The sequence below is a fragment of the Macaca nemestrina genome, chromosome 19 (genome assembly GCF_043159975.1).
Source record: "Macaca nemestrina isolate mMacNem1 chromosome 19, mMacNem.hap1, whole genome shotgun sequence".
Classification (NCBI taxonomy): Eukaryota; Metazoa; Chordata; class Mammalia; order Primates; family Cercopithecidae; genus Macaca; species Macaca nemestrina.
Window position 1 is genome coordinate 57,951,427 of NC_092143.1, and position 18,322 is coordinate 57,969,748.

The following is an 18,322-nucleotide window of genomic DNA, read 5'->3' on the forward strand; positions in this document are numbered from 1 at the left end:
CTTTCTTAATGCCACTATTACTGACAGCAATTAATTTCAGTGCAAGAGAAAGAAACAGTAAAGGGAGCTGGGTGAAATTATCTTGTATATTAAATAATGAATTTATATTATTAAAAATTATAAAATATCATCTATAATAATATCAAAGTTTTTAGAAAAAGTCTTGAGGCCAAAGGAAAGGAAATTGTATCAGTTGGGATTGAGATCTAATTTGGAAAATGGAGCCCATTCCATGACATCCATTAGGAAAATTTAACACTAGGCACTCACAGTGGTGTTTGAAGAGCTAAAAAGCCAAGCAGGGGTTCGTGAAGCAACTCAGAAATTGATAACAGAAAGAGGCGGCTCCCATAGTTAGCAGTGGAAGGGCCAGGGAAGATATTACTAGATATTACTGGAGCTCAAGCCCAGAGCTCCTACGTGGGAATCAGATTCGCAAAAGAGGCTTCTTAGCAGGAACTAGGGTATAGAGGATATACTTCCCATGCTGGAGATGGAGATACTGCCTGAACCAGAGAAGGTGTGTGCATGGGGAGGGAGGAGGGTTATTCTCTTTTTGTCCTATTATTCATCTCTGCCAGTGTCTCTCATTGTCTAAACCCAGTCATAAGGCACTAGGCAAGAAAGCCTAGGAAATACAATTTGCAATAGAAGGAGAACAGATCTGAGAACAAACCAGCCAATGACCATTGTGATAGATAAGGGAGCATGTATTGTGAATCCTTACAGAATAATTATTTTAGGATGTATTTGTTCTGTAAATCCAAGAAGGGGTTTGTAGCTCAGGCTTCTTGCTGTCTCAGAATATTGACAATAAGAAATTCAGATTCATCACTGAGTAGTCCTGGCTCACCCATTACCATAGGGAGAAGAACTGTTGAAGGGCAGGGGTAGGAGAGTTTAGGAGAATACCTAAATGAGTATACATTCTAATCATTCACCTCTAAGTTTCTTTAAAAACATGAGTACTTAATAGGTCTAAGATGATCACAGGGTTTCTCTCTCCACACACACTCCTAAAACACAATACACTTTACCTGCTTGCTAATGGCTGAAAATACCAAGGGAAAAAGCCTTTCATTCCACAATTAGACATAAAAGGTTTAAATTACAAGTGTCTAGTGGAAGTAACATTTTTCTGTGAGGGAATTTCAGATAAAGGATAATCCATCAATCAATCTGTCAATCCATTACTCAGTAAAATGACATACAGAGAGCTGGTGTGCACACAAATAGCTAGAGAATTAGCAATCAAGAGGGGAAGGAGAACATGCAGGACCCAGAGGACACACTTTGATGGTTTTGACAATTCTTCCCAGGGTGATACTCTTTACCTGCTGTGTGAGCAAAACTGACAGTGACTTCAGCACGTGTGAACGCTTATGTGATAGGCAGCTGTACTCTGTAAGGAGAGTAAAGATTCGTGATTTTCCAAACATACACTTGACCCAGGTAAAGACGTTTTCTTCCAGGAGTTTGTTAACCAAGGTAATTAAGTTTATCCTTTTCCCCCAAATAAGATTTTTAGCTCCTTAGTTACACATTTATCTTTAATTCTTTGGGAAAGATCATATCCTTTCATGAATCTTTTTTTAAAAATGGGGCCATTCTTGCAGTAAGTGTTTTAGTTTATTAGTTTTAATAAATGGAAAAAATATTTGACCTTTGGCTTCTTTTCCTGAAATTTTCCCAGATTTTTATAAAATGAGATTAAAATATCCTCAGATTCAGCCTTACTGAACCCAGAATTGAGGGCTGTTAGTCATTTTTAGTTCTGTTGCTATCCACAGTTGCCTCCTTTAATTGCATATTCCACTGACTAATTGTTGGATATCACAGACATTAATTTCTCACATGTGGCTCCTAAGCATTTATATGAGAAATGCTTCTAGATTCCCTGACTTCAACCGAAATAAATTAAACCAAGATTTCTAGACTTTATTATGTTAGAGGTTTTAGTGCCTACATAGATCCTACAGATACTTATTTTTAATCATCTCCCTTAGGAAATTCTGAAGCAATTAAAGTTTGAAAACTACTGATACACATCTATTATTTGAAAGATACTTGAATAATTTTAAATAGTATTATGTATCCTAACATACCTAGAAAATTCTTCATGTTTGTGCTGTATTCATTTTATGTTGCTTTCTATACTACAAACTTGACAGTATAAAAAATTCCCCACATACCTCATAGGTCTATAGGTCGGAAGTCCAGGCAAGTTTGACTGGATTCTATCCTCAGGTATCACAAAGCCAAAATCAAGGTGTCAGCCTGCCTCGGCTCTAATTTGGGGACTTTGGGAGAGAATTCACTTCCGAGCTTACCCAGGTAGTTGGCAGAGTTTAGTTCCTTGTGGTTGTAGGACCACAGTCTCTGCTTTTTGCTGGCTATCAATGGAGGATCGATGAAGTCCTTGAAGACTGCCTGCATTCTTTATGTGGCTTCTTTCATCTTGAAAAACCTGTGTGCTGTGAACCTCTCTGACTTTCTCTTCTGCTACTAACTGAGGAAGCTCTGTGCTTTTAAGAGCTCATGTGATTTAATCAGCCCACCCGGGTAATCTCTCTACCAACATCAATTGTACCACATGACATAACAATCACAGGAGTGATACCTCCGCATATGTACAGCTTCTAGAAATTAGGGTGTAGAATCTTGGGTTGGAGGGCATTTTTGGAATTCTTCCTATCATAGTCCCCAGTTCAGTAATACATACAGTTAATTCAGGAACACACATAAGCATAAGAAGCCCCACAGTCTATTTTCTAAAGAGATACTAGCAGTGCAGCTGTGAACTACTGCGATGGTCTATTCTAACAAATAGTTATTGAATATTTAAAATATGCTAATCAAAAATCAATAAAGGAATAAGAACTGGAAATTACCCTCCAGTAGATTAGATTTCATCCTTAAATGCCTCCAGAGATAGAGACACTTATTTGATCTTTTGATAATTTCATCAATGTTTTCTGATATACTGTACAAAAGACTGATTGTGTATAATCTTTAATCTTTAAATCTTTAATCTTTAAATCTTTAATTTTCTATGTTCCTGACAGGTAATACAAACATATTAAAACCGTCAAATATTTGATTCAATTCTATCCCTCCCCATAGTCCCTGAAAGTATTCTTTTTAGGCTTAGCATTCCCTATTTATATGACTATACTTTATTACATAATTTGAAGTCCTTTAACATAAAAGTTATAATTTTAACTGAACACAGTCAAGCCACGTAACATTTCTGTTCTTCACTTTTCTCACATATTTTTACTCATTTCTCTGTGGCTGGCTTTGCCCTCACCCAGGATGTAGGAGCCTCTCAACTAATTTCTGGAATTTTCATGAAGAGAATGACGTGTATTTGTGTTGAGTCAGGGCATCCATTGGGGGAAGGAGGGTCCAAGGCTTCCTATTCCACCTTCTTTCTGACATCACTCCTTAGTTTTTGGCTTTCTCAAAAGCAAAACAAATTTTATGTATTTCTTAAGGTTGCTTTTTCAAGGTTTTTTTTAAAAAACTGGCTAAATTAAGCAAAAATGGTGCAAAAATGATTATCTATTGAAGAAGGACTGGAATATCTCAAAATTCACAAAAGAGTTGATTACCCCAAATCTGGAAAGTTAGGAACTAGAAAAATGATGGGAACCTCAGTGAGAGTAGTTTTAGTTCTCTCTAGTGTTTAACATAAAAATACTTAGTTCCAATGACATCCATTTCATCTGTCTCATGGCTCCAAATTCTTCCAAGGCAGCAAGATATCATGCCTACACTGGCCTCTACTTGTGAATTAGGGGGAGAATGTAGGCACTAGGTTGCCATCCTACTGAGTGCCATCCTAGTGAGTACATGGTATCATTGGCTAACACATACACACATATCACACCATCACACAACGTTCTCATATGTCCAAATATACATCCACCAAATACTTAAGCACCTTCTTTGCATAAACTACATATATCCTATTATTTCCCCAATAGAACTAAATCTGAGCCATGATCAGCAACTGCACCCAGGTATCGTGTTGAAAAGACTCACTTTTCTGAGTTGAAATCACAAAGTGACGTTCATTGTTCTGTAACAATTGAAATTATACAATTAATGGACTAATTCATATATTTATTTACTACCACCACATGCTATGTACAACGATGGAGATAAAACTTAAGGAAATGAGGAATATGTTTATTTAATATTCAGATACTTGACAGCAAGCGAGAAATCCAGATAAACATTGCACTCCTTTTCTCTGCATCTTGTTTCCAAGCCATAGCTTGACTAAAAACCTCAACTACAAATTCCATGTTTTTACTTCTTTAGCAGCAATAAAACTACTCGGGAAATAGTCCAGATGCAATGGCGTGTCAGGGAATGTGATCTTTGTCTCTGCCTACGAGAATTGCCTTGATAATATTTTCCATCTTGCAGAATATAATGAAAAATACTTTAGATACTCCCTGAGTATCGGCCTCCCAAACGATTTTGTTTTTTGGCCATCTTTCATTCCTTTGGTAGTCATGATTAATGACCTCAACCAACGCATGGCCCTCCTTTTAAAAAATTGATTCCTTTAGTGGCCTGCATGGTGTAAAATGTTCAGTTTCTATTCCACTTGTTGCAAGTGTCCTTTCTGCAGGTGAGCAGAACCTGCAGTTGTAAAGAAGAGTTATGAGAAGTTTTGCTTCCATCTCTAGAGCACCTTGTTTCCAGCCTGCTGTTGCAGCTAAGAAATAAGTAGCCCCAAGTATCAGTAGCTGACTTAAAGCACACATCACATCCTAAAAGGCAGCCCCTCAGACTCAAGTACTATCTCTCGGTGGCATTGAAGTTGAGTTTTTAACAGTTCATTCCATCATTTTATAAGGTCACCAGTCTGCCAGTGATGAAAGAGATAACAGCAATAACTCCAAGGAAAATCATATAGTTGCTTCAATGCTTCTACTGTGATGTGATTTCCTTGATTTAATGTAATGTAGTATCAGAAAAACTGTAGTATATAAAACATTCTGAGGTCAAAAATGATGTCTGAGGAAGAATGGGCAAGAAATGCAGGAGTAAGTAAAAAATAAACATCTGTTCCACTAAAAACAAGTAGCTAGCCCATACAGAATTAAAGGGATCCAATACAATTGATCTACTACAGTGAAGTTAACAATCTTCTCAAAATTATGTACTTTATCAAAATGTTAAGATTGAACACTCTGTTGGACAACTGAGTACTCAGATTAACATGGCCGATGAAGCACCCAGAATGAAGCACCCATGCTTTGCTACTGCTCTGACTGCCACTCCATTCATAATCCCACTGAGCAAACCTGGGTCCAGCAGGTAGGATGCTTCGTATCCACAGGAAAAATCACACTTATTAGGATCACCTTCTACTGTAGTGGTTTTCTGATGGACATGGACATGGCATGAACATTTTCAAGCCCTTGACCTTTTATAAAAGATTTATCAATATCATGCTTCCACTTCTGTCTAAAAATCATCTAGCCTGGCTCTTTCAGCCTCTGTGCCATTTGGCCACTGCCAAAGACAGAATGCGATAACCTGACACTGTATTTGTCCTAAGGAGAGTATACAAAAAGACTTACTACTCAAAGTCTTACCCATATTTCCTTCTTCATTTGGGTCTATCTGTGTAAACAACTGTACCACTGCAGATTTTCACATTATCATTTAAACAAGGCTGATCTTTCTTATTTTCAACCAATTTTTCATTAAAAATTTCTTTTGAATTAGTAGACAGAGATTAAAGAAGGAACTGTTGTTTTGTGGGTTTTGATCATCCTATTCATATACCATGGGAGCCTCAGAAGACCCATTCCTCCATGTCACTCTTCCACTTGATGAAAAAGAGCTACTGAGCATGTCTAAATTTAATGAACATGTCTTAATTTAATTAAGGTGGTACTCAGTTCATGATGCCCAAGTGTATAAAGAGACAGCAGACATTCCCAAAAGGCAGTCACCCATTGAAGACTGCGGGGCCTTACACTAAAACTTTATTTGTACTGATACAATTTCTTTCTTTGAAAATCACCTCAGGCTTCACACATATAGATACCTAGAGTTCCAGCTGGTCTATTCTGTCATCATGAAGTCCAAATGGAAAAGCCATTTTCACTGCAATCTAAACCAGATGACGCCTACTATGTAATGTGTCTTCTAAGTAGTAGAGAGGTCAAGTTTTAGGAGTTTAACCTTCACTGTGGATGTGGTATGTATATACATTTTAAAACAATAGTTTCCTGCTCACTGAGGAGACAGGGCCCTGTATTTTAGTTATCTTATATGTTTTATCGTTATATATCTTACCAAAGTAGACAAGACTCAACCATTTTTGCTCCTCTGAGCGTGGTTTTATCCTTATGTAGAATTATGGGGATGTATATTAGGATATGGTTTCCAAAGACCCTGTGAACTACATTGTGATACAGAACCAGAGAAGTCAGATTATCCTGGGACATGAGCATAAAGGTGAGAGTAAATTCTGGTCTGGTTGGACAGAGACTCCGAAAAATGCATTAGGCAAAACAACAGCTGACTTGGTGAAATAAGTGAGAGAATCAATATCCAAAACAGGCCATCCCAATGGTCAACTGACAGAAGAGAAGTATAGTTTCTGGTAACTTATCACTGTGTATCAAGAACAAGTCATGGGATGGGGGTGGTAGGGTTCTGTAAGGTGGATAGCCACCACCAAAGTGCTTCTTACAAGGGCAAATTGGAAGCTAGCCCAGGTCCTGCCCAGCTCCAAGACACTGTTTCAAACATAAACTTGTTACAGATGGGTCTTTTTATTTTCCAAGATTTTCATTGCTTTCAAAATAAAATATTTTCTGATTTGTTATCGGCAAGAAGAAACCCTTTTGATTTGCTTTTGGCTAAACACCAATTTAGGGCAACCCCCTTTTGGATCATATTGATTTTAGCTTCAATTAGAACATTTCTTTCCAAAATGATTTACCCCAATCTGGGACATTTGTTTCCATAATTTAGTTAGTGGTTGGGGATAAGTAATGATACATCTCTAAGGCATTTCCTTATAAATTGCCAAATCATTTTCTAGTAGAACGACTCTATAATAATATATGGCATTGTTTCTTGCTTCTATTGCCCATTTGATGGGTTTTCTGGGGCATTTCTTTCCAGTGGTTAGCAGGCAGCTCTCTTTGAAAACACTGACATGCTATAAAATGATTGTCTTAGATTCACTTTAAATCTAACAGGAGATTTTCTCATTATATATACTGCTTGCTGTATGAGACAGAACATCAAAAATCTCACGTATTGTTTTGGTTTTAAGTGGTAGCAGTAAATAGCCTCATGAGTATGTGACTAATACATGGATTTCACACACACCTGCATTAATGCATTATATTATCTGTGACATTGTTTGCCTTATTTATATCTTTATCATCTGTGTCTATAGTGTTAACTTTGTGTAATAAAACACTAGGTTGAATTCCATAGGGAAACACAAAGAAACAAAAGATGTAAAATACCTACCTTGTGAAAATGTACATTCTAGCTGGTAAATATATTCTAAATGTCACAAAATGACAAAGTGTTGTAAGGTGAGAAGAAGGACTACACAGACCCCCACTGAAACCTACCGTATCAGTGTTGGACTTAGGGATCTGAAACCTGTGAATTATGATAATATTATGGTACTATTTAAGATAAGTGAAAAAAGTAGCATAGCATCTAGTTCAGGAAACTTACCTGGATTCCATAAGTAGATCTGAGCTGTGAGTTGGGAGGAAAAAAATCTATGTATATATTTTTTCACTTACTTCTAAATGAAATTTTAACTTTTTTTCTATTATGACTATAAGAAATATAACACAGTGGTATTTGCAATAACTGTGACTTTGTCAACAAAATAAATCTGATATTTTCCAACACATAAAAATATCAAAATACACTTCTGCATATCATTTTATATAAAATAGCTAGTTCTGTGAAATCCTGAACAAGCTAATGGGTAAGCATGAAAATAGTACAGTCATGTATCCCATAATAATGTTTCATTCAATAGCAGATCTCACATACAACAGTGATTTCATAAGATTATGTTATATATTTTGCTGTACCTTTTCTATGTTTACACATGTTTATTTACACAAATACCACTGTGTTATCTTTGCCTACAGCACTCGGTACAGTAACATCCTGTACAGATTTGTAGTCTAGAATAATAGGCTATACCACATAGCCTAAATGTATAGTAGGTTATGCCATCTAGGTTTGTGTAAATACACTCTATGATGTTCACACAATGGTGAAATTGCCTAACAATGTATTTTTCAGAATGTATCCCCTTGTTAAGCAATGCATGACTGTATTTTGCAATTTGTTTAGACAATTAAGAAGCCATTTACAAGTTATTGCATAATAGCCAGTTTTAAAAATGTGTTATCTTGGAATTGGGAGAAAATTTTGTTATGGGTCAGTTGATAGTAGCTTAGAGGTAGGAACAGAGATAAATAAGCTTCCTCAGACTACACTCACATAATCAATGGGTTTTTACTAGTACCCCACCCCCTTCCAGGAGAATAATGAATGATTTTATAAGTGTTCCCGAAAAAAAGGGTACGCAATAAAATATCCACTACTCTAAAATATACAATTTTGTTCAGACACAGTGGATTGCTAATGCCTGTAATACCAGGACTTTGGAAGGATGAGGCAGGAGGGTTGCTTGAACTCAGGAGTTCAAGACCAGCTTGGGCAACATAGTGAGATCCCCTCTCTACAAAAAATAAAAAAATAAAAATAAAAAAATATCGAGGCATGGTGGCACATACCTGTAGTCCCAGTTACTTGGGGATCTGAGGTAGGAGGATCACTTGAGCCCAGGAAGTTGAGGCTACAGTGAGCTGTGATCTCATCACTGCACTCCAGCCTGGGTGAAAAGAGTGAGATCCTGTCTCATATATATATACATATACATACACATATATATACACACATATACATATATATACACACACGTATATAGACACACACACACACACACACACACATGCAATTCTTTGTTTTGAAATGTACAACATGCTAAATTCCCTGTCCTCTTCCAGCTTTTTTCTGCCTCTGATGCTTTTTCTTATGCCCTCTCATAAACTGGGATAACCTTCACCATCCCCATTATACATCTACATATATCTCATCTTCTTCAAATTCCACCTCCTGTAAAAGACCTTCCCTGATACACTTTTCATCCCCAGCAATAATAGGTGACTCTTCTTTCTCTGAGAAACCTTTTTATTCATGATGCTTGATATGAAACTCTCATGGAACAGATAGTATTTTCTACCTTGCATTGTAATTTTTATGGTCTAATCTTAGATAAGAACAATTTTTATATGGAGTCTCTTTGGACTCAACGGTGCCAAGGAAAGTATCTTGTGCACATAAATGTTTGGTTAAATATTGTAAACAGCATAATATAAACAATATAAATTAACTCCTCATTGATAGGTAAGAATTCGTTTTATTATTTAATTATTGCACTGAAATTTAGTTATATGCTTTGAGACATCCAGCTTATCTCTGTGCCTTCACTGTAATAACCTCCTTCAAGTAGATCCCATTCTTCCATGACAAAGGATGGATTAGGAGCTGTCAAACAAGAGTAAGTGTCCCCCTTCTGGACAATTTAGTAGAAGGCTGAAACATGTGTTATTTTCTTGCTTCCAATAAAATCAGTTTTATCATATTAAAACAAATGTCCTGTAATCTTTTAGTAGTAGTCATATATATATATATATATACCTACATATACACATAATATGTATATACATATGCATTTGTTTACATCAATAGACTTAAGTATGAATGTTCTGACTTCAAAATGTCCCATTATTCTTTTGCACATGTTTAAGATAACATTACTAAATAGTATATAATCCAAATTATATTTTGCAAATAAAATAAAAATTGCAATTTGCAATTTTGATTATTTATCTTTCTGCAGGTTTTTGTGGTGTTGAGACTGAAGGTACAGGACTTTGTGGTCAGGAACTGAGGTTTTTGCATGTGAGATAACAAAAACAAAACAGAGAGCAGGGCTATGTCATTAAGTGTTAAAAACTGTGTTGTAGAGGATAGGTAAAACATCAATTCAAAGAATGAAAAGGTCATAAGCAGGTTTTAAGGAAGGAAAATGAGGAATTTCTAGATGACAAAGGAGCTTAAGCCAGAAATGAATCACAGAGTCAGACTCCAGGCAAAAACTGGACTGGAAAGTGCTGCAAAGGATTCATTCAGCCTACATTACCTGCTTTGTGTTGCAGATAGAGGGAGTTATGGTGTAAGATGTAAGGTATGGCCTAGTGATAGATAAGCTTATTTATTATTATTTTTTTTTTTAACCCCTTGCTGGGAGAAGACATAGAGCAGAGACCACAAGGGGTAAAGGAGAGTCGCACTGAAACTATTTTGCAATTAGATTTCAAAGGAATTTTTAAATTTTTTTCTACCTTTTTGGATATGAAAGTACTAATCCTTTCAGCAAGGCTATTTACATCTATATTTTGGACTTAATACTTAGTTTTATGGTAAGATATGAAAGAGAAGTTTTCTAAGGGGGCATCAAAGGACTAGAGGAGGAAAATTGTGGTACATTTGGGGAAAACAATAAAATCTTTTTGGACCCTGTGAGCCTCTGACCTGAATTTTAGGACTAAACTTCCAGGTACTAATGTTAAAATGAGGATTTTATATATATATATAAATTTTTTTCCTGTTCATTTTGCCTAAGGCACTTGGCCTAAAGGCCATGATGCTAAGCTACTGAAAGTAACTAAATAAGAAAGTAGGTCAGGTACTTTGGGAGATTACATATATACACACACACTTAAATACACACACGCGTACACATATACAATACACATAATGTTTTAGGTCAATTCTCTTCACACAGAGAGAGCTAATTGTTGAATGTGACGCTGATGAAACCACTTTTCTACAAAATGCTGGCGGGATAACTTACAGCATTTCTAGGGTCTCTGCTAATTCATGGAGGGAATGGGGAGTAGCAAAAGAGAAACGATAAAATGAATAGTCTGCCATTTACTGTGTTACTAGACCTTCTAGACAAGAAGGAGCCTCATCTGTGCTCGCAGAGATAGCACAAGAATTCTTTACAACGCTAAATCCATCCCATCAAAAGTAGCCACAGAACAAATTAACTCCTGACATCCAACTGCCCTCTTGATGTCACTAGATTCCACACTTCCTTGTCATCACATTCCACATTCTCCTCTGTTGCTAGGTACCTTGGGCACCCTTATTTTCCAAAGCTCCAGGTGCTGTTTTCCTTGGGACTCAAATGCAGAGTCTTTGGTTCAAATGCTATGGTACCCAGGCTGAAACCTTGAGAGAAGAACCATCACCCTGGCCCAGTGAACCTGAAGGCCATACCCACAGATCTTAATACTGCACCCTCTGTGTAGCAGCTACTCAGGATGGAGCAAACTATGTTAGGTAAGGAAGCAGATTACCCCTTTAAAGTGGTGACCTGATGTGTATTGGTTACAGGAGTCTGAGGTCTGCGATTTTAAATTCTTAAAAAGTATCTTTTAGGGAGAGAGGGAAAGAGAATAAAAACCGTTAACATGATTACATGAAACTCAACAATATAAAATTCTTAATTTATACTCAGTTTAATATCTGCTTACTGTTCTATATAGTATTTTTTAAATAAAGACATCAAAACTTTGTTTTAAATTTGGATTTATAGGACAGTGTTATGAGACATTATTGTTTTTTACCATTTAAATTACAAAATATGTGAGTATGTATATTTGATACAAATGAGTAAATCATGTATTTGTTTTTCTTAAAACATACTGATTTACTCAGGAATGAAATATGTAATGCTGTTAAATTTAGTTACCTTGGTAACATCTGGAGTGAACTACTCCATCTAAAAATATTTTCTACCTTATTGTTTATATTTTTTATTGAAACAAAAACGTGGCACTTATTAAAGCCTTTCCTGACAAATAATAATGTTTACCTTACCTGAAAAATAAACGAATGATATACCATTTATTAGATATACATAATGATTTCAGATTGAAGAAAGAGATGTAGGATGTTTAATTTTTAACCAAGATAGATATTGGATTTGTCTTATGCTAATGTAGATTTTATTTTAAAATGTAATATATACTTAGGGTTATTTAACCTAATGACGTATTGACAAAGCTTTCATACATTAAATGTTACTATATTTTTTAAAGGTTTCTAGAATACAAATGTTAAATCACTTTTTTCATGAAATAAAAATTGCAGTTGAATATATTCATTGTGCTCTTCTTTGGACTTTCATGGGAAATAATAAAGTAATCAAAAATTATCTTCATAATTTAGCATAAGAATTTGAATTGGCGTAAAAAGAACATGCACACATCTATCTGAATTACTTATATAAGTCATCCCCTTAATTCTGCATTTCAAAAACCCTAAACATTTCATGTTAAAATAATATTTTGAATCCTTGGATTAATACCTATGGAAAGTACCATGTAATAAAAAATGTCATATTATTTATGGCCAGTTTCCCAAATTTTCCTATGTATTTTTTCTTTCCACAACAATTCTTTCTTTGATGGGTACATAAAAAGAGTAATTTAATAGAATTTTGCCATTTGAACATATTTTAACATTTTTCACAGGATAGTCTTAGAAAACTGTTTAAAAATATTATTTCAGGCTGGGTGTGAAATAATAATTCAGTCCAGGCGTAATTTGTAATGAAAAAATATTATTTCATTATGAATTAAACCTAATGGGCTTTGTTTATTTTATTTTATTTTATTTTATTTTATTTTATTTGAGATGCAGTATCGCTCTTGTTGCCCAGGCTGGAGGGTAATGGCGTGATCTCAGCTCACTGCAACCTCTGCCTCCCAGGTTCAAGCAATTCTCCTGCCTCAGCCTCCCGAGTAGCTGAGATTACAGACACGTGCCACCATGCCCGGTGAATTTTTTAGTAGAGACAGGGATTTCACCATGTTAGCCAGTCTGGTCTTGAACTCCTGACATCAGGTGATTCACCCACCTTGGCTTCCCAAAGTGCTGGGATTACAGGCATGAGCCACCGTGCCCAGCCTGTTTTTTAAATTTTTTACTACAGACGTGGCTTCGTCCTAGACTCTTGCCAACTCCATTACTACTAGTCATACCAGTTCTGTTCTCACAATTTTTCTAGTTGTCTCTTTTTCTGCACCGCCACTGCTTCAGAAGTTTGAGCTTTTAAAGATGCCAACTTAGACGACTTCTACATCTCTTAATTGGTCTCCCCAACTTCCATTTTGCCCCTTCATACCATTCTCCTCATCAGAGTCAGAATAGTCTACTTGAAATATAACTTTTTCCATGTCACTTCTCATAATAAATTAAAACTATTATTTGCTCTCAGAATAAAATCCAAGTTCTTTGATAAACAAAATGCTTTTCTTGGTATGCTCTTTTTTCCTTTCTAGGTTTATCTTTTCTCTTTCTCTTTTCTTGCACTCCAGACTACTCTTACTTCTCACTTGCCCTGCATATGCTGACCTCTGTGACTTTGCATGTGCTGATCCCTCTATAGAGAATGCTCTTCCCCAACTTCTCCACCTGGTTAAGGCTCACTCACCTTTTGGAATTCAACTCATATCCCCTTCTTTAGGAAGCCTTCTATGATGTCTTTATCCGTTGTATTAGACCACAGCCTTCTTGCTCTGCATTTTAATAGCATGTTTGTTTTTCTGTCTCTCTTAATTATCTGTGAACTTGTTGAAGGCGGAGTCTCTACAGGCCAAAAACTTAACCCCATATTGGTCAGAGTAAGCACTTAACAAATGTTAGTGAATAAATGAGTGAACATGTGAGTTATATTACTCTTTCAGAATTTAATATAATTCCCATGAATGTAATTGATCAGAAAGCATTAACTATTTCATTACACCCCTCCAAAAAGCATACTTGATAATATTCAGAAAATTAAAAATCACAAGTATTGAATAATATTTCTTTTGCTCACCCATATTTATATGATTTCACTAATAGCTTTTAACTAAAGGAAACATTTTAATACCTTTTCCATCATAATTTTTAAAAATCAGTAGCAAATTGTTATATAAGATAAAATTAATTAAGAAAAATAGAATGTTATTTCATGTAATCTTTGTCTATGTGTTTTCTTTTTACGAAATTGGGATCATACCAATCACACTCTTTTGTAGCTAGATTTTTCTATTTAGTACTTCATGACTCACATCCCCATATCTTAAAATAGAATATTTAATAATTACATAGTATTCTAACAATTTCAACATTTATTTAAATAATCTATTTGTGGTAATTTAGGTCATTTCTAATTTTTTGCCATTATGAACAACACTGGTATGAATGTTTACCTACAAAAAGATACACACACTGATTAAACTTCTTAGGTGTTAAACTCCCAGAAGTGTAATGAGTGGAACAAAGTTTATGAGCACTTTTAATGCTTTAGATGCATATTAAACACTCATTCAGCTTTTACTGATGCACATTCTCACGAGTAGGATAAATGATGCTTTTTATCAGAGAATGTTTACCAAATCTAGATATTCTCTCTGGAAAAACAAAAGCTATTTGCAAAATAATTGGTAGTTATTTAATTCTCTTTGTTTTTTTTTTCCTTTGAGATTGTATTTGAGATTAAATTGTTCTCTCAATTCTGTTTTCTTCTTATTATTTTATTTCACTTCTTGTGCCTAAATGTGCTGTGTTAGCCCATTTGCATTGCTATAAAGGAATACCTGAGACTGGGTAATTTATAAAGAAAAAAGGATTATTTGGCTTACAGCTCTGCAGTCTGTACATGAAGCATAGTGCCGGCATCTACTTCTGGTGATGGCTTCTGGAAGCTTACAGTCATGGAGGAAGATGAAGGGGAGCCAGTTTGTCTCATGGTGACAGAGGGAGCAAGAGAGAGAGAGAAGAGGTGCTAGCTCTTTTAAACAACTATCTTTCGTATGAACTCCCAGAGCAAGAACTCACTCATTACCATGGTAATGGCACAAAGCCATTCATGAAAAGTTCACCCTCATGACCCAAACACCTGCCGCTAGACCCCACTATGGACACTGGAGGTCACATTTTAATGTGAGATTTAGAGAGGACAAAACATTCAAACCTTATCATGTGCCTACTAGATTAAAAATAACAATAACTGTTTACAAGCTTATTGCTGAGGATGAATTACATATTATATGTAAAATGCCATTCACATAATGGGAGCTCAATAAATGCTAGTTGAAGTAGAATCTGCATAGAATATTAATTAAAATCAAAATATAACTTTTCCTTTCCAACAGATGATTCTGCTGCAGAGAGCTTTAATGGCAATGAGACTCTGGGGCAGAGTTCAGTTGCTTCAGGGGGAACACACAGCAGGGAGATGGGAGACTCCAACAGTGATGGCAAAACTGGGCTGGAGCAAGATGAACAGCCACTGAACCTGAGTGACAGTCCCCTCTCTGCGCAGCTAACTTCGGAATACAGAATAGATGATCACAACAGTAATGGGAAAAACAAATATAAGAATCTTCTAATTTCTGACCTCAAGATGGAACGAGAGGCGAGAGAAAATGGAAGCAAGGTATGGTCACATTACAATTTCCAGAATTTTTGAGTCGGTCATGAAGGTCACAGAAAATACCTATGCATATAGGAGATAAACGTTATTGTTAATAAAAATATTATAAACAAATCCAATAAGAGGACACCAAGAAACTTATGACCAAGCATATTGTGTGTTTATAACGTATGATTTCAGGAATAATAGTGAGCAAAATGAATCATGTCTCAAAGCTGTGGGTGTTTTTTGATATGGAGAATCACTTGAGTTAATGTTTCTCATATATATAATCTATTTGTATGAATCTCTCTGGGAATTTGTTCAGCTCAGATGTGACAGTTTCAGTCTCAGTACACAATTTTTTACTATAAAAGGATCACTATCTAGTTTCTCCTAGATGGATAGGTGTACATAAAGTTTCAATTAAATTCTTCAGTTTGCTTTAGAGACCTGGGGACTTTGATCAGCAATTTTCTTTGTGGACACTAAAAAACTGTTAAGTGTGAGACTTCTGGATGATGTTTGTGGGTTAAATAATTATTTTAAGAAATGATTTATCATAAGTTATATCATACAAAAGACAAAAACATATTTCAGACATACCTAAATGTTTAGATTCTTTATATTAATATTAGAATAAATTACAATCCTCTCCCATTCCCAGCTGACTTTTTTTAAAATTAAGCTTAAACTTCTGCTAGTTTGAGATAACACATGCTGGTGACTTTGCTCTATGATTTTTGAAGGTGTACTTTGGAACACATGAGGGTTTTTATGGAAAATACCTTTTGAGTGCCTTCCCCAGCCCTTACCTCTAAGTCAGAGTTGTAGAACTTGTTTTTTGACATAGATCCTTAAAGCAAAATGTCTTAATCTGGATTAATTTCTGAATTTGCTAAGGCACTATGCTTCCTAAATTGGTTCTATTTAAATCTTCTTGCTTGCCTGGGGGTGTGTTGTTTTATCCTCTTTTAAGCAAGTCACTAGACATTAGCAGACACTTAAGCACTCCTGCCTGAGGGAGGCTGCTACAACTTTTTCTGTGGCAAATGTTCAAATATCTTCCTCAGTGGTTTAAAGCTAAATTACATACACGCAAATGATTTTATATTTGCTAACATGATCTGATTCACTGTGCACTGTGTTACATTTTACAGAACAAAATAACTCCTAAGTTTCCCTGCCCTCCACATAAACCTATCTTTATGAAGTTTAAATAATCGTGAAATGTCCTTTCTATGCTATGTGTCTATTAAATTTTTTTCTAAAATTATTGGATGGTTTGCTCTTCTTTTTCTTATTCCCTTATTCAGTATTACTCTGAGAACGATGCTTATTAAAACATATTATTGCACATATTAAACAGAATGAAGTGACCTTTCTGCCTCTATTACAATGGAGTTGAGAAGCACAGATGGTTTGGGCTGCTCGTGAGGGTTAAGATGATAAACAAGCCTAGAGGAGAAGAAGATACCCCTGATGCACTTAATATTTTATGGTTTAGTAAATGAAGAATACTTCCCATAGCCAACTGAGGAATAGCCAAAGATGCAGAAGAAAAATCAGAAAGGTGTAATGTATGAAAGCTAAGCAAAGTCCACCTTTCAAGGAGAGTGTAGGCAGCTCTCATGGACAATGTCGAGAAATCAAATAAGATGAAGATAGAAAATAGTTAAATTTGTGAGGGAAGTTTTGATTCGGAGCACATTGGGAAAAGAATCAAGAGAGATTGTTTTTATTATTTTCTTCAAATTTAACATAGTAAATACTTATCACCTATGAAGGACAAATACATCTAGAGATATAATAAACAGCAGGAGAACTAGAGTTAATAATATCGTATCATCTATTGAAAATTTGCTGAAAGTACATTTTAGATGTTCTTACCACATGGAAGTGATGGCTGTGTTAAGTTGCTTACCTGGAGTAATCATTTAACTATGGACAGGTATATCAAAACATCGTGTTGTACATCTTAAATTTATGCAATTAAAAATACTTGGCATACTTGCAGCAATGGAGTAGGTAGCAGAGACAACTCACAGAAATAAAAGTCTTTATTCACAAGGCTCTTGATACATAATTTTGAGAAAGAGGATACATATACATAGAAAAGTTTCTTAGAACAAGCACAGGCAATACTTATCCTCATATTAAAACAGTAAGAGTTTAAGTAAGAAAATACTATTTCACGTAATAGTCAAAATAGACCTCCTAGAGGAACTGAGCCTTGAACTTTGAAGGAAATACAAGATTACCATTTTATTTCTTTCAGAAAGGGTCTCTTGCTAGACACTGTGAAGGGCCTGGAATGCAGATAGGGAAGATGACTTATTCTCAGGCTAGGGAATCATTGTCCATTCTGACCTCAGTATGATTTTATCACTTCCTCGTGGCATTGAGGAAGAACATGACATCCTTATGCAGGATAAACTAGTTGCCACCAATTAATTTGTTCTGTAAATATTTACTAAAGGATTCCTACACGCAAGTCACTGTTGTAAGAAGCAAAAATATGTAAACGAGAAGAGCAAGATTCCTGCTGTTTAAAAGCTCATAGTCTAGCGGGGGGACAAACTTGTGGTTACAGTCTCATTCTGTAAGTGATGAGGGACATATGGTCGGGAGGGTGAAATGAAAGAACAGAGGAAGGGTGCCAAGAGACTATAATGATTCTTAAGGAAAACTCTA

The 18,322-nt window shown here is 35.5% G+C and overlaps 1 protein-coding gene and 1 long non-coding RNA gene across 18 annotated transcripts in view; one reads left to right on the forward strand and one right to left on the reverse strand.

The window, feature by feature from the left end:
• LOC105498504 (nucleolar protein 4) overlaps positions 1-18,322 on the forward strand; it is a 395,811-nt gene that overhangs the window by 199,015 nt on the left and 178,474 nt on the right. For 12 of the 15 annotated variants that reach the window (XM_011770675.2, XM_071085472.1, XM_071085473.1 and 9 more), the window contains one exon: positions 15,369-15,652. In XM_011770675.2, the coding sequence (XP_011768977.1) occupies positions 15,369-15,652 (284 nt within the window). Of the gene's footprint in view, positions 1-11,288; positions 11,503-14,896; positions 14,996-15,368; positions 15,653-18,322 lie in introns of those variants that run through there. The other 3 variants (XM_011770691.2, XM_024786693.2, XM_011770697.3) reach the window with 3 other exon arrangements.
• LOC105498498 (uncharacterized) lies at positions 668-11,248 on the reverse strand. 3 transcript variants are annotated; one of them, XR_011616961.1, is made up of 6 exons: positions 11,009-11,135; positions 8,823-8,920; positions 7,738-7,761; positions 4,048-4,084; positions 1,335-1,402; positions 668-874 (listed from the first exon to the last, which is right to left on the reverse strand). It is a non-coding gene; the product is annotated as an uncharacterized lncRNA (long non-coding RNA). The 3 variants fall into 3 exon arrangements; XR_011616960.1 differs by lacking the exon at positions 7,738-7,761 and having other exon boundaries at positions 11,106-11,248; XR_011616959.1 differs by lacking the exon at positions 7,738-7,761.